Consider the following 16,210-nt stretch of genomic DNA (forward strand, 5'->3'; position numbering starts at 1 on the left):
CTGTCCCCATGCCAGCGGGGGCAGCAGCAGCGGCTCTGCCTGCCCATGGGCTCTGTCCCCATGCCAGCGGGGGCAGCAGAAGCGGCGGCAGCAGAAGCTCTGACTGCCCATGGGTCCTGTCCCCATGCTATTCTATACTATTCTCTAAATAAAAGAGCACTACTGCCAGATCTTAAGAGTCTAAAGAAATCTTTCTTTCGACTCCTCGGCTCACCGACCCCGCATCAGACACTATGGCACCACACTGCACAGCTCCCTGAAAAGATCAAATGCCCAGTGTCCGTAATCTCGGTCAGCCCTCTTCCCTTGTATAGGGCTCCACCGCTGCACTGCGCCATCTCCTTGCTGCAGCTGATTAGTTCTAAATTTAGGAGTTCTGGAATCTTCATAAACCTGGATTCAAATTCCAGTTCTGTCGGTAAAGACTGAGATCGGCATGTCATTTAACCAGGCTATGCATCAGTTTCTCGCCTGCGTACTGGAGCTAACTGCCTCTGCCTTCTGACACCACCTTCGGCTACTCCGGTACTCAGGAGCCACTCAGCAAGCAGTCACTATTACTATTAAGCTGCTACTATACAGTTTTAAAAGTTATTACAGTTCTACTTCTTCTGCATTTTTATCATTTCTTCTCATGCATACAATCGAAAATGTCCTATCTGTATTTGTTCCTTCCTCTTCAATTAACTTTTTTTCTATTCACACCTGAAGTCCATGTGGATAAACTCCAGCTCATGGCTTCACTATGAGTCACAGACTGACTTGCTGCCTGACGATGGAAGGCTTGTACAAAAGTAACAGAGCTCAGAAGAGAATGGCTAAAGTCACAAATGACACCATATAATCTTCGGATTCTGGAAAGCAGAGGTAACATCTTCTCCTCTTCTACATGCCAAAATGCACACAACTCTCTAGCTTAGATGCCCAACGCCACCCTCAAAGGTGGTGTTGGTCCAGAGCCTGAGGTCCCAAAGGCAACCTCATGCCAAATGGTCCCACTACCATCTGGCTACTACCACAAGAATAACTCAGCAAAGATCATCAGGGGATGCCAGGAGCATCAGGTGAAAGGTTTTGGCACACCACCCCACAGATTATGTACTAAGTACAAAGGAAAAGGACACTTTTACCACAGAGGGACCTGGTGGATGTCACATTAGCCAAGTGACTGAATCTAGCGCTGCAGTATGGAGCCTGTCAACTGCTATGACCCAAGAGAACACAGAATATCACTTGCCTAAAATGTTTAACCTGAATCGGAGCCTGTCCAGACTGCAGGACACTCTATATGACAACCACCCTGGATTCTTCAAAAATGTCTAAGTCATAAATGATAAAGGTGGAGGAAGCGTTCTGGAAACTAAAGAGACTAACAAGACATGACAAACCACACGCAATGCATGACCCTTGTCTGGAGCCTACATTTTCAAAAAAAGAAAAGCTAGCAAGGTCACTTGGAGACCCCTGGGGAAGTCTGACTATGGACGGTATCTGAGATAGAGTTACCAGGACAACGTAAAATGTCTGGGGTGTGCCACCAGTAAGTGGTTATGTAGGAGAATGTTCTCATTTTAAAGATGGACATGCTGAGTATTCAGAGGCAAATATCATGAGGTCTACCGTGTAATTTAAATGGTTAGCAAAACAAAACTGCGTTTGAACCCTCAGAGAGAGAACAAAGGGAAAGAGTCTACACGGCAATCTGAGGGAGGCACACGGTGTTTCCACCAGTCTGCCAACCTTTCTACTCGTTTTCAGTTTTTCAAAATAAAGAAGGCAGGGCAGATTATCAGGCTCTCTCTAGCATCCCCTCACCGCCCTGGCCTCTCTTTTAGGTAGAAAACGACAGCATTTCACTCATCACCCACAGACCTTTCCTATAAACAAGGACTCAGATGAACAATCCCGAGAAGCCCCACGTCGCTCCAAGATCTCAACTGCTGCCACACACATCTCCCTCAGATTCCCAGCACAGCAGGGATGGCCTGGTTTGCAACAAGAAGGCTAGAGAAAAATGTCCTTTCCTCTCTGCCTTTCCTAAGCTGGGCGGGATTCTCCGCTCTTCTGCGAGCGTGGGAAAATGGACCGGTTCCCTCTCCCAGGCAGATCTCTCCTGACCTCACCAAACCCGAATTTAAAGGACCCAGCTGGGCCAGCTTTAAACACCAAACTAATTAAATCAGGCGGCCTACGAGGGGGCCCTGGAATCAGTATTTTAGCAGCTCTACCCTCTGCAAACTGAGTGCATACTACAGGATCTAACCTCAACTCTTCCCTGCAGAGCAAGGGTGCCCAGCCCAGGAGCCTCAGCCTCGGGGCAAAGTGGGAAATCCTAAGGGCCACAGGAAGCACCAGGGAGTGTCTCTAAACCATCAGAGGAAACACCCAATAGACACTAATATAAATTAGGTCCGAAACATATTCTGGCTAGAAAGTTATTTTTCAAAATGTACTAACCACAGATTTCACATCTAAATATGGTCTGAAAGGCCTCGGGTTTTGTTTTGCTTTGCAATTATCCACTGGGAATTGTCCTCGGGCTGGTTCCCAGGACTGAAAGGAACTCCCCAGGGATGCAAACTGCTTCAGGGCAAGTGCCTGTCAGGAAAAGAGGGGATTCCCCTTCCTCCAAGCCCATTGGGACTTTCTTGATTTGTTTTTAAATGAAAATAGAAAAGTGACAACCAAAAGATATTCAAAGAAGCCTGTCTTACTAGACTTTAAAAAGGTGGGAAATAGTAAGTAAAAAAGGAGAATGAAGTCAAAAGGCATGACACTAAGTGACTAGAATTTTCTATGGACGGAGAAACAGGGAGTCACACTATCTCAGGATCCTCAAGACCACACACGCACAAGTTCCAGATTCACACTGTTTGCCATCCAGCAGTCATGGCTGACGTTGTTTCATTTTTCTGAGAAAAAGGTCTTACCAGAAAATAAAAACACAGACCCTCGATAAAGCATTTTCCCCACCAAGTAGCCAACATTGGATATCCTTGTTCAATTACAAAATGAAAAATGCACAAGTGACCTAATAAATTTAAGATAATGCAAGTTTCATACATAGAAACACAGTTCTTTCCCCCACTCTGGGTCAGCGATGATGCTCCTGAGGCTAGTAAGAGGGCTCCCGCAGCGACACTCCAGGCGCCTGTGTGGTCAGCTGAACAGCAGCACCTAAGGTGACAGCTGCAAGCCACCGCAGGCTGGGGAAGACTCTAGCACAGGGCAGGCACTCCCTCTTCCCCACTGGCAGGGCCCTCCTTACACTCCACCTGCATGCAGAACGCAGCATGGCCAATACCTGACACTTCTCATCTCCATCAGGTGCCTCTACCTTGCCTGTTTCCAAACCCACCCATGGGCTATGACCAGTCTGCAGCAAGACAGAGAATCTGGGCCCCTTCAGAGTAGAGGGACAGCAGGGTGATCGGAGTCACATGTGGGTTTCTTCAACACACACATTGCCCCCGCTTCTCCAGGCTCTCCTATGGCTTCCCACCGGGAGGACTGCGGAAATGCGCTGTCCTGTTTAAGGAGTGGAGAAAGCTCTGGACATTTTGCTAATGCCTCCCCACCAACAGAGGCCTGCGGAGAGGGAAAGAGGCTGCACAGCGCCGCTGTTCTGGGCTCTCCTGTGCTGATCTCTGTAGGACACCCTCAGTTTATCTTGACCAGAGCTATGGAAATTTCCCAGGCCCAGTTTTCTAACCAGGATCAAGGTCCTGTATGATTCTAAAACTCTGCGGTGGTAAATAGGTCCAAGAGCCTTCCTATGAAGCAGAACCGCCAGGCCCCAGGCCAGCTCCCGCTGTGCTCCGCCAGAGAGACGCGAGCACCCAGAAGGCCAGGACCACAACGACTCCTCAGGCCCCACGGCACAGCGAGCTATTGTCCTCTCACGCGGACCCCCCTTCATCAGGCTCAGTGCCACCTACTTGATCAAATGACGAAAAAGGCCAGGGTGCAGTTATACTTTAGCAGGAAGTAGTTCATGAAGCACGACCCTGAAAGAAGGGGTAAAACATACAGATTTAAGGAGTGACGAGAAAGAAGACTAAAGGTGTGGATGGGGCAAAAACAGGGAGAAAAGACTCCACTGAGAGAGAGAACAGATGGGTCTCTCCAGTCTTGTGGAGCCCCTGGCACTGGTCTGGCGGGGCACCCCATGGGGTTTTTACCAATTCAACAAATATCTGCTTAGTGCACATTAAGTGAGAGACTCCACACACTCGAACGTCAAACACACAGAACCCGCCTGCAAGGAGCTTACAAGCAGGCCAGGCAGACACAGGTACAAGTAACGACACCGCTGAAAGCGCCAGAGACACAGGCATACGGCACAACCCTCTGAAAGACCTCGGAAGGGGCAGGAGAGACAAAGTTAGTGGACTCGAGAGAGAACTGTGCAAACACAGACACCTCAAGGGGCTCCTGGCACAGAGACAAGATGGGCATCAGGAACGGCCCACAGTAGGGCGGGCAGGACTCTCAGCCTGACCCCCCTTTGAACCTGGCCCAGCCACTCACTAGTTGAGGGACCACGGCTGCGTCCCTGAACCTCTCTAGCTCAATTTCTCATCTAAAATGAGAGTCATTACAAGGTTTACATGAGTTAATATGTGTGAAGCCACTAGAACAGCAGCTGGCACAGAACACATGCCGCTATCTGTAAAATGAGCCCACCAACAAATACTGCTTAGGACATCTCAAACAGTTTGATATGCCTGGACCAGAAAGCCCAAGAGCATGGGGGAGGGATGGGGGAAGGGGGCAGGGGTCAAGTCATGAGAAGCCCCACCCACTATGGCAAGGCTCCTGGACACCACCCTCTGAATGATGGGGATCAGTGACAGACGGCAGGCTGGCAGGACACTGGGCTGCAGGCCACATGGGCCATCCCACAGGTGGCAGCACTATATGAGGAGAAAGAGGAGGAGGAGACACAGCAAGTGGAATCAACAGCGAAGTGAAGACCAAGAGAAAGAGCCAAGTGTTCAAAGTTTGCTTCTGGGTACGGAGAGAGCCTTCCTTCTGAGTCTCAGAGCATAATTTTTTTAAGCTAGATGTCTTACTTGAATAAAAAGAAGTTTCAAATGTAACCTGACAACGTGCCCTTGGCTTCCCCTAAGTTCATTCACCTGCAGCCCAGAGATGGTATTTTTGCCAACTCGCCTGCTATAGGACCACATGATCTATTTCACACCGTGCTTGGCTGCGACTTTCTGACGGTGACAAGGACCTACCTATGGTGGCATTTAATGAATGCCGTGGATGTACCTGACTAACGAACAAACAAACCATAACTCAAGTACATCAGCTCTGTCAGAAAACGGTGACATCACAGGGAACACTCATGAGGCTGCAACCTCGCAGGACAACCGAGCCGTGCTAACTTCATCTGTCCTACAGGCTGAAGCTTCCTCAGCAGCTGGCCGAGCCGGAGGCCATCCTGCCTGCAGAAGGACAGTCCATTCCCATGAGGCACGTCTGAATGACATGTCAGACCACTGCAATACAAGCTACAAAAGACGGAGCCAACAAGCGCTTAAATGTGTAAACTGAACACAAAGCTGAGCGCTGGGGAGTTAGACTGTACTCCACCCACCTTACATCCTTCCTTGGTCTCATGCCTGCAACAAACATTGAAACTGAGCCCTCCTACATGCAGCACTGGGGACGCGAGCACAAACAAGGCCCAGAGTACCTGTAGCGCCCCTCAAACTTCACAGTCCGGGGGAAGGGCAGTGTGTACACACACACAGAGCCATGGAGAAGGGGACACCTTGTTCAGCCTTGTCAGAACCAGGAAAAGGCCTCCTCAAACAGGAGGTCTGAGAAAGGAGAAGGTGCTCCCAGCAGTGCACCCAGCTTGTGCACGAGCTTGGTGTTGACGCCGCAGCCCAGGCGGCATCCCACCCAGAAATCTCAACTCTCTCTACTGCGGTGTGTCTGACACATCCAACTCCAGCGGGCTCCCCGACTCAAAAGCGAGGGCTCCTCCTGCTCAGCCCACACCCCAGTTCTCCCGGACTCCGCTTTCACACCCCTACCTGCTCTGTATGTCAATCATCCCTACCTTCTGCATGAAACTAGAATCCACCCCTCCTGCCAAGGACACTGTCCTCACTGTGGGTCAAGCACCACTGCATCCTTAGGTCTTCCTGAGTTTGCCCATGACCCCTGTGGTCTATACTCAAAACAGCGGCCAAAATGAATCCACTGAGGCTCCCATCAGATCACCTTGCAGGTCTGCTCCAATGGCCCCGTTATCACTCAGATGACAAGCCAAGGTCCTTGGGTCACTTACGAGGCCCTCTCCATGACCTGGCCTGATAACACCCTGGCCACATTTCCCACTCTCCCCTCACTTTCTGGGAGCCTGAATTTCACCCTGAGACGCTGAGTAAAATCAGAAGTGGGAGGAAAACAACAAAAACCAGATTTGTGTTTGAGGGAAACCAGACTGGAGAAACACGAGAGAAGAGAGATCACTATGGGGCCGCTGCAGTAATCCGGACAGGGCTGCTGGCACGACAGTGGGAGTGGGGAGAGCAAGGCATTAAACAGGCCAAAGGGATGCGATGTAGCCATTGACTAGAAGGAGGGGTGAGGCAGTTTCAAGAAGGGCTCCAATTGCCAGAGGCTTTCATGGAGGCTAGGCGAGCCTTCTCCCAGACTACCCTACCACTTCTCTCTTCTGGCCCCGTCCCACCCTCAATCTATGGAGTACCCCTCCCCACCATCTAGTCAGCCAGGCAAACCTGAGAAGACTCAGAGACAAGCAACTTCCGGTTGGGTCTCATGGGAACCTGGGCACAGCCAGTACACTCATCTCTGGGTCTCACCTGCTATAAAACGGGTGTCCAGGCAAAGCTGACCTCTTAATGTCCCCTCGCAGTCCAACACCTCACAAGCACAAAGCCCTGGCTGTACTGCTGCTCGAGATCCTTCTTTCTCCTCCAACGGGCTACAGTGAGTTGGCTCAACAGACTATAGCCAATGAACGCCAAATCCAGTTACCCTGCCAAGGGGAAGTGCATGTAAGCTTGCTCTCCAGGCCTAGGGTGGGGGCAGTGAGACGTGAGTGACACGCTCACTTTAGGTGAAACTCAACTGCATTTACATGGTAGCAAAAAAGCCTCGCTATTTCACCGCATGTATTAAGTGATGCCAGGACTTGCCAAATACTACCTGAGAAACGAGGTACACAACTCTCAGGGGCGCCCGACTGACCAGCTGCAGGGAACGGCTTACAACAGCTGCCCAAGGAGGCCTGGCAGGCAGACCTGCAGTAGCTGTGTCCCACACCAAGGGCCTAAAAAGGGAGATCAGGATCATGGGCTAAGTCCTGTTAGTAAACTGGGAGCTCACTGAGGAGGCAGACGTTTCACTGAACACTGGGAAATCCTGGCTCCGCAGGAAACTTCCAAGTATCTGGCCCGAGGCCCAGCCTCGAAGGCCCTTGGCGGAGGCACTGGAAAGGCCAGACAGCAAGTGAGAACGTGCTCTCCATTCCTCCAGGAGACTGTCCCTCCCCTTCACCCCACAGCTCCCTGACCGGGAAATGGAAATGCAAGCCGGCTCCCACTTCCCACTCTCCTATCCCAACACCAGAGTACAGCTTTCTCAAAAGGATCCTTCAGAAACACAAAACCTAAGTCCATCCCTCCTGCCACTACTACTGACAGGCAGGTGGAACAGTGGCTGCCTTGGAAGCTGGGACAATTTTTAGTTCATGACATGACATGATCCTGACTTGGCAGCAGAGAAGCACCCTCTCAGTGTTGTCTCCTAGCGGGGATGGACAGGAGCTGAGACCTCACGGTGCGTCTTGCTGTTACTCCTAGCCACCTCTTCTTGCCTGGGGTCAAGGACAGTTTATTAGGCTTACCCAGCCTGCTGGGACTCTAGCCTTATCAACGTGACACGAAGGAGCTTAAAATATGTGAGCCACCTTCAGGGCTCCGCTTTGACACTTAACTCCAACTTACTCTATTCCTGTGTCTCGTGGAGAAGTTTCTTAGCGGCCTCACTGCTTGGGTGTCCTCTGAGGCGGCGGACAGTCAGCTCTGGACCTAGGGCGGCGCCTCTCTTCCCAGAGCCCTTGTTTTCTAATCAGGGTGGGCGTAATAATGATACGACCCACAGAGTTGCTTACAGATTAAGTTACTACACGTTTTAGAACAGGATCCAAGACATATAAGCACTCAGAAAATGCTGCTTAATCTTGTTATCCATTGTACACCTCTAAGGACACCACCCCCAGGCTGGACCAATTACACAATTTGCATGGTCCAGAGCAAACTGAAAGTGCAGAACTCCTTGTTCAAAAATTCTTAAGAATTTCAGACGGCGACAGCAGAGCACTAAACTGAGTGCAGGGCCCTGTGTGACTACAAAGGTCACACACCCATGAGGCTGGCCCTGTATAGCTAAATTCTCTTGAGAACTTACCTGTGCTCCTTGCCAGGAGTCAGTCTAACAGTACTGCCTTGCAACCTCCATGCCAGGCGACAGCATGCTGAGAAGAGCCCAGTCTGTGAAGCTGCCGAACCCTGGTTCTCTCACGTGCTGAGCTGGGGCATCTCACCCTCCTCAAGCCTCAATCTCTTCCCCTGCAGATGGGGCAGTACCATCTTCTATGCAGGGTACTTGGGAGGACTCACCAAAATGCTACACAAGAAAGGCCTGGGCACATGATCTGTACTCAGCAAGCGTCAGTCCCACTGAATCTCAAAGACGACTACTTCCCCAGCCTCCTGAGTGATCTAGACCTTCACTGTCCAATGTGGGGCCGCTCGCCCCATGGGCTCTTAAGCACTTGAAATGTGGCTGATTCAGAGAGAGACGAGCTGTGAGTGTGAGAAATACACACCAGATTTTAAAGACTTAACGTGAAAAAAGAAAGTAAAAATCTCATTAATATTTTTATATTAACTGCATGTTGAAATAACATCATAGATACACCAGGTTAAATAGAATGTACTATTAAAATTAGTTGCATATTTCTTTTTACTTTTTTAACATAGTTACTAGAAAATGTATAATTAGAAATGTGGCTCACATTACCTTTATATTGGACAGCACTGATCTAGACAATGAGACATCCCAAAGACCCAGAATGGAGGGGACGGTCTAGTGACCTACACGGGAAGAGCAGCCTGGATGCAGAGGCGACCAGCTGCTCACCTTACAAGACAGTTTAGCAAAGCACTAAGATACAGGACAGCAGGTCAACTGCGACACTTTTTGCCAGAAAAAATTAAAGTACAATTACAATACATTATATTTATGTTACAATACATTTTATATATATATAATTATATTAAAATATAATTACAGTACAATAAAATACAATTACAATTCTGAGTAGAATTTGACTTTCTCTCCTTTTAAGTACCTACAAAATGTCCAGAGAATCGTTACTCATTTCATCTCCCAAATGACCCTTTTTTAATTACTTAAATTATCTGAACTTCCTTAAAAGGCAAGTTCTGGCAAAGGCATGAATAAACTGACTTCAAGAGTTATTGACTGACTTATTCTCCAAGTCAGTCAATAAACACCATGTCATGACCAACCATCTCCAGCTCAGCACTGAGTCAACAGGACAGACGACGACAAGCTAAGAAGACACACCTTCAATGTAAGTCGTAGACAGATGAACTACCCATCTGTCTGCATCTGGATGAAGGCAACTCCTGGGTGGGGGGGTCCCGTCACTGGGGAAAGGACTAGAGAGATACTTTTGTCTTTGCCTCAATTAATTCTTAAGTCTGCATCAACAAGTTTTCAGTTTCCATGTAAGAATTTTAATTACTTTAATAGTATTTTTAAATATTATTTTGGAAAAATCTGAATCATAACCTTGGCTAAAAACCTAGAAGAGAACTGAGCATCATGCATAGTAATATAATAAACAAAAGAATTTCTCCTTCAGAAATACAGGAAGATGAGTGTTTTCAGAAATATGTAGGGCAATTTCTCTTCAAAGCCTCACCCTACCTCACTAAATGAGCCCAGCTGACACACTGGAGAGCCGTCTGAACACTGTTCCATACTCTCTCGACCTCAAAGAGAGGAAATGAAAACCTCATCCCTCTCACAAGAGGAATCAGTACCTTTGCAAAGTCTCGAAATGTGCTTCCAGCCAGAGCTCCTGCCTGTACAGAGGGGCCCAGAACAGCCCCGGCCCGCGCCAAGCCAGAGCTTACTTGTGAGACAGCTGGAAGCTAACACTGCAAATGACTGAGCTTTTCCACTCTTCCTTCCTATTCCAGCAGCTTTTCCCTGCCATCCTCCTTCAAAAGTCCAACGCAGGAAATCCTGGGCGCCTCCCACCTGCTTTAGTTTACCATGTACCAGAAATGTAGGCACTGCGGACGACACAAGACAGAAAAGCTAAAAGGTTTATCCAAACAGGTTTCCATCTTCCTGAGGGAAGGAGAACACTGACAACAGGTACAGGCCGTCACAGGACAGACTGGAAAGCAGTGCCCTCATATGCCACTACCGGAAGGCTAAGTGACAAAACATCTCTGGAGACAATTGGACAACAGGTGTTCAAAACCCTTAAAGACCCCGAGCTTCGACCTAGCAGCACACTATCAGGGAAGTCTCCTACAAAGACAGGCAAGGGTGAAGGATTCTGTACAGGAATGTCCATCATATGGTACACTATTTATGATAGTGAAAACTTAGAAACAACCTCTATATGCAAAAATGGGGACTGTCACCTCAAACTACGAGGTAGCCATTAAAAATCAATACACAGGGGCTGGCCCCGTGGCCGAGTGGTTAAGTTCATGTGCTCCGCTGCAGGCGGCCCAGTGTTTTGTTGGTTCGAATCCTGGGCGTGGACACGGCACTGCTCATCAGACCACGCTGAGGTGGTGTCCCACATGCCACAACTAGAAGGACCCACAACAAGAATATACAACTATGTACTGGGGGGCTTTGGGGAGAAAAATGAAAAAAATAAAATCTTTTAAAAAATAAATAAATACACAGATATTTAACATGAGAAAATAATCACACTACATCAAGTTAAAGCATGTTATAAAACATTATGTATACTATGATGTCATGGACACTTTAAAAGTATATTTATATATGTGCAAAGAAGAAAAAAACTAAAAAATATATACTACTTTTAACACTGGTTATCTCCATATGTAGCATTATACAATTTTTCACTTTCTCCTTACATTTCTCTATTTCCTGAGTTTCGTATAATGAATATGGATTACTGGGTAAAGATTTTAAAAAGTACACAGCAATGTGGTTCAAACTACAGAAAACAACTCCGAAAGCTATAACAATAGCTACTATCTATTTAGCACCTAAAACACGAGAGGCACTGTTCTAAGTGCCCTACGGCAATTCATTTGGGCCTTACAACAGATACAAAGGGCAATTATTGAGATGATGCCCATTTTGCAGATGGCAGAGCTAGCAAATGGCAAAGTGGGACAGAAAGCTGGGGCTGGGTCAGGGCCGCTGTGCTACGCTGCCCTCCCCTACAAAGCAGAAAATGGACATTCGTGGGCAACTAGCAGTGGGTGAGCAAGACTCCTGGAAGCCCAAGGCACGGGACTGGCTGAAGATCAAAACTGCAGTTGGGAGAGCACACCTACTGACCACTCAGCACCCACATCCCGAGCCTGCTTCTCATCACGTACACAATTCTTAGGAAGTGATACAAACTCAGTTTTCTGTGAAGAATTACACTGAGAAGCTGCCAACTGCTATTTATGGTGACACAGGTGGAGAGGGCTAAGAGTAATGATTCTTAGCTAAAAGATACAAATTTGTTTAAAATAGGTAAAAAAAACAAAAAATTAGAAAATAAAGTCAGTAAAAATTTACATCCACAACACAAAGAAGTCCACCATTCACCCTAGCAAAAACAAACCCGAAAGTTCAAGTGCTACCAAAATAGTCTGAGAGTGTAAAGTCAGAACACTTCAGCCTAAACGGCCTCATGGCCAAGGGACCATCTTCTTTCACAGTTTTAAGCACAAATAACTACAGCATTACCTCCCCAACATAAATCTGCCTACTCTGGCTTATCTATGGTCATTACGGACACACATTAGTTTGCGACTGCTGACAATTTACCTAATAATATAGATGAGCATAAAGTGAGTCGTGTTGCAGTCCCAAACCTGACATTTCTTGCTCCTCCAGGAGGGGTCAGGAAGCAACACCACCAACCGCACAGTGAGAAAACACCTAACTTCAGTCCAAACACAGGAACCTTGCCCCAGCTCAGCCAGTCCCAGCTTCCTCAACACGCCTGCACAGCCCCCTCGGCTTTTCTGCTCAATTCAAGCTTGGAGACTCTCACATCCACTCCCGCTCCCCACGACCTGTTGAACCTACAACCTCTGGAGATGTGTCCACGCATCAGCATTTCTTAAAAAACCCACCAGTAGGTCACCCATTAACGTTCAAGTGGTTAATGTGCTGAGAACTACTGTGTTGGGCTGTGCTTCCTTACTATAAGACAAGGGCTGTGGTAACTCAAAAGACTGTTGGAGGAGCACAATAAGATGACATGTGAAAGTCCCTTAGAAAGTGTTACAAATAAAAGATATGATCATTGAGAACTGAAATCAGAGGCCAGATGGAGACTTTGGAAAACTAGAAAAGACAGGACGTTGTCAACACAAGCAAGCTGCTCTCTCACCTCATGTTGCATATATGCCTGGGACACGGTCTGCCCTTGCTACACGTGCTAGGCAAACCAGGATTTCTAAACATAATATTCTCAAGAGTAGTCAGAGAGAATCACAGCACCGGGCTTCTTTTATCAGTAAATTTAACTTTTCAAGTAAAATACCTACTTGAATTATCTAGACACATATAGTTCTAAACAGGTCATCTCACGCAAGATCTTACCTTATTACATCATTAGGAACAAGGGAAAAAAACCTAAACTCTTACCAAAGTCCATACTATTTAAGGAAACAAAAGAAAGGTTCAAATAAGATGCATGCTGGGTAGCAAAGAAAAACAGAAGAAAAATGAAAAGGTCGTTTAAGTTATATGTGCTATTTTCATACACACAGTCTACAATTTTTAAATTTCCAAATTTAAAAATGTTTTCCAACTTAAAACTTAAATTGCTTCTCAAAGATTAACAGTAAATGCAAACTGCACAAAATTCCTTTAAAATGCAAACTCCTTTCATAATCAGAATAACTCACTGGGAGATAACACCTGATTTTCTACAGCTAATTAAGAAGTGTCTGAATTAAAATAACTGATACAGTAATCAGGATGCTCAGTTCCTCTTTTCCTTCAAGAAATCTTAGGATAGTTTAAAATGGTGGTGAACAAGAAAAGACACACACCAAAACAGGCAGTCTGTTACAAACACAATTCAGTCTAAACCAACTCCTGGAAAAAAGCACCTTCACACTTATAACTAGAGAACAAAAGCTAACATAGAATTCAAGCTACCAGTTTTCAGTTATTTAACTTTCGTGCTTGTAATTTCAAAAGGTTTCTTGTCAGTCTTCCAGAATTTTGTGAAAATGAAATGTGCGAAGCCTAGAACACATTTCCTAAGTGCAGGGTCCTTCCTCCTTGCTCCCTTTCTACACATTTTCCTTTCAAAGCACTGGGAACCCGCCACACTGTGGTCCACGTGGGAAGCCACCTTCAGGGAAGAGGCCTGTCCCTTCACACCATGGATTAGAACAAGTCAGGACGCTTAAGCTGGGTCCACACAACACAGAACTCCTCTTTCAGGGTAACTTCCTAAAAATCACAATTACAGAACAATTTGAGGTTTTTGATGTGCTGGGTTTTTTTTTTATTACCTCTTAGGTAATTAGGAGTTTTAGGTGTGACTTATAACTGAGCTTGAACAACTGTTAACAAAATTTTTCTCTATTTTACATTTACTGGAGAAGATATTTACTCTTTTAAAAGCACAAAATAAGTCAATTTTTTTACTAAAAAGGAAACATTTACTACGAACTACAACTTCAAGCTCAATCAATTACAAATATTTATTGAACGCCTACGATGTGCCTAGATGCTTGGATGTTAGTAAACAAACTCTCTTCTAGAACATCTTTAAATAAACTCTCAATTACAAAAAATAGTTGCCGTATGAAATATCAACAGCAACCTTTGGAAAACTAAGGATGAGGGGTTTTTTTAACACAACTTTCTTTAAAACGATACTTTCTTAAAAAGTCTTACTAAAATTGTCAAATTATAATCTTAATCTGCAAGTTGAGTTTCGAATTTACTATAACAATAAACAAAACTCAATAGTTTGAAAAGGATAATAAAATCCCACAACAAAGGTCAAGAAAAGGTAAAAATTGTGACAAGCAAAGGATACTATCACAACTCAATACAGAAGTACAAGAATAAAATGACAAAGCCCATCCAGCAGAGGAAAGGCCTTTCTGAAACAACGTCGCCCCCTCCTAAACAGCCCATGGTCTTTGGAATCTCCACTCAACATTTTCACTTATCTGTATGCGACTTCCTCACAAACATTAAATACCACCAACAATAAAAATATCTTAGTGTTTACAATCACTCATAAAAACAGTACTTTATCGTCTATCAATTCCTATATATCTAATTTCAATTGACAGATAAACTTTCCCTATAATCTTCCTTCATAGATTTGACGACCTCTAAATTTTTTCCCAAGAAACCTACACTAAGAGATCGCCCTCCTAGGACGGGAAATCTTTATGGGATCACCTCACTAAACAGGTTCTGTCGAAGACGGCTTCCTATACTGTTATCTAGCAGGTTAGAATAACTAGTCTGTTTTCAGATAAGGAAACGAAGGCTAAGGGTGGTAAAGCAGCAGGCAGAAACGGCAAGATTTAAACACAGAACTGACTGCAACCGCAGAAGCCTGTAATCCCCAAGTAAAAGAACAGCTAGATCTCTGGATGTAAAGCACTACCCCAAGATTAAGAAAAACCATATATGGTTAAAGAAAATAAAAAGGAAATTTTCAGAGAGCTACTAACGAAAGACTGTATTGGTATAATGACAAAACCTTAAGCAATATGGAAAAGACACCCAGCCCAGCATGCTCCCCAAGCCACAGGTTACTATGCATAACCTAAACACCAAATGTTAGAGTAAAAAACACCTAATTTCTGGCCCGAAAAAGAAAAAGTAGAAAACGGAGACAGGCTGGGAGGATTCGGGGCCCATTTTATTTCTGCCGGACTTTGCCTGATCGCCTGCTAAGGATGCTGACGGGCTGACCCAGAGCTGCAGGAGGGTCCTCCAAGAACCCCTACGGGCTGAGTTAAAAGTTAAAGGGATCAGATCGCACCCCTGACAAACGACTGTCGAAAATGTGGGTCACCCGCACCAAGAGCTACTGGAACCACTTTTCCTCACTGCAGCGAGGGCAAAGTGTGCGGCTCCGTACAGCGGCTCGTGCGCGTTCGCACCCTGGAGGGGACCGCGGGCGCACCCTGCGGCCGCCAAGCTGCTGGGCCTCCGGGCCGTTACCGGGCCCGCCCGCGCGCGCCCCGCCTCGCGGCCCGCATCCCCCAGCCCTCCCGACCCCGCCAGCTCCCGCGCCCCCCGTGCTCACCTCCAGGCGCAGGGAGGCCCCGCAGCCTCGCAGGAACTCGCGGATGTTGCTCAGGCACTCGCCCTCGCTCCGGGGCTCCGGGTAGACCTGCAACACAGAGCACAGGCGCTGAGCGCCGCGGGGAGGCCGCGCACAAGCCCCGGGGCGCACCCGAGGCGAGCCCGGCGGGACACCCCGGGGGGCGGCCCCGGGCGGGCGGCCCAGGCTGACCGCAGCGCACCCGCCGCCCCCGGCGCCCGCCCGCTCCGCCGCCGCCTCTCCTCACCCTTTTTCCTTCCTCCCAGCTGCACCAATCTCAGGCACCTTCCCTCACCAGGAAGTGGACCCGCGCCGGAAGTGACGTGTTCAGACCGCGCCCCGGTGGGCCCCGCGCGCGACCTCTTCCGGTCCCCGGCCTATCCGGCGCGGCCGAGGCTCACCTGGTGCTCATCCTCATCCTCGGCCCGCCTGGCCCGGCCCCCGCGCGTCCTCCTCCTCCTCCCGCACCTGGTCCTCGCCCGCGCGGACGCGGCCCATCCGGTGCTCATCCTCATCCTCGGCCCGCCTGGCCCGGCTGACGCGCGTCCTCCTCCTCGCGCACCTGGTCCTCGCCCCCGCGGACGCGGCCCGCCC

At 47.6% G+C, this 16,210-nt stretch overlaps 1 protein-coding gene across 2 annotated transcripts in view; it reads right to left on the bottom strand.

Moving 5' to 3' along the window:
- Positions 1–16,210, bottom strand: part of ARHGEF7 (Rho guanine nucleotide exchange factor 7) — a 155,394-nt gene that overhangs the window by 111,020 nt on the left and 28,164 nt on the right. For both annotated transcript variants that reach the window (XM_046663779.1, XM_046663775.1), the window contains exon 2: positions 15,599–15,685. Coding sequence is in view for 1 of the 2 variants with exons in the window: in XM_046663775.1 (XP_046519731.1) it covers positions 15,599–15,685 (87 nt within the window). In the remaining variant the exon portion in view is untranslated. The remainder of the gene's footprint in view (positions 1–15,598; positions 15,686–16,210) is intronic.

The sequence above is a fragment of the Equus quagga genome, chromosome 6 (assembly GCF_021613505.1).
Source record: "Equus quagga isolate Etosha38 chromosome 6, UCLA_HA_Equagga_1.0, whole genome shotgun sequence".
In the NCBI taxonomy this organism is placed as follows: Eukaryota; Metazoa; Chordata; class Mammalia; order Perissodactyla; family Equidae; genus Equus; species Equus quagga.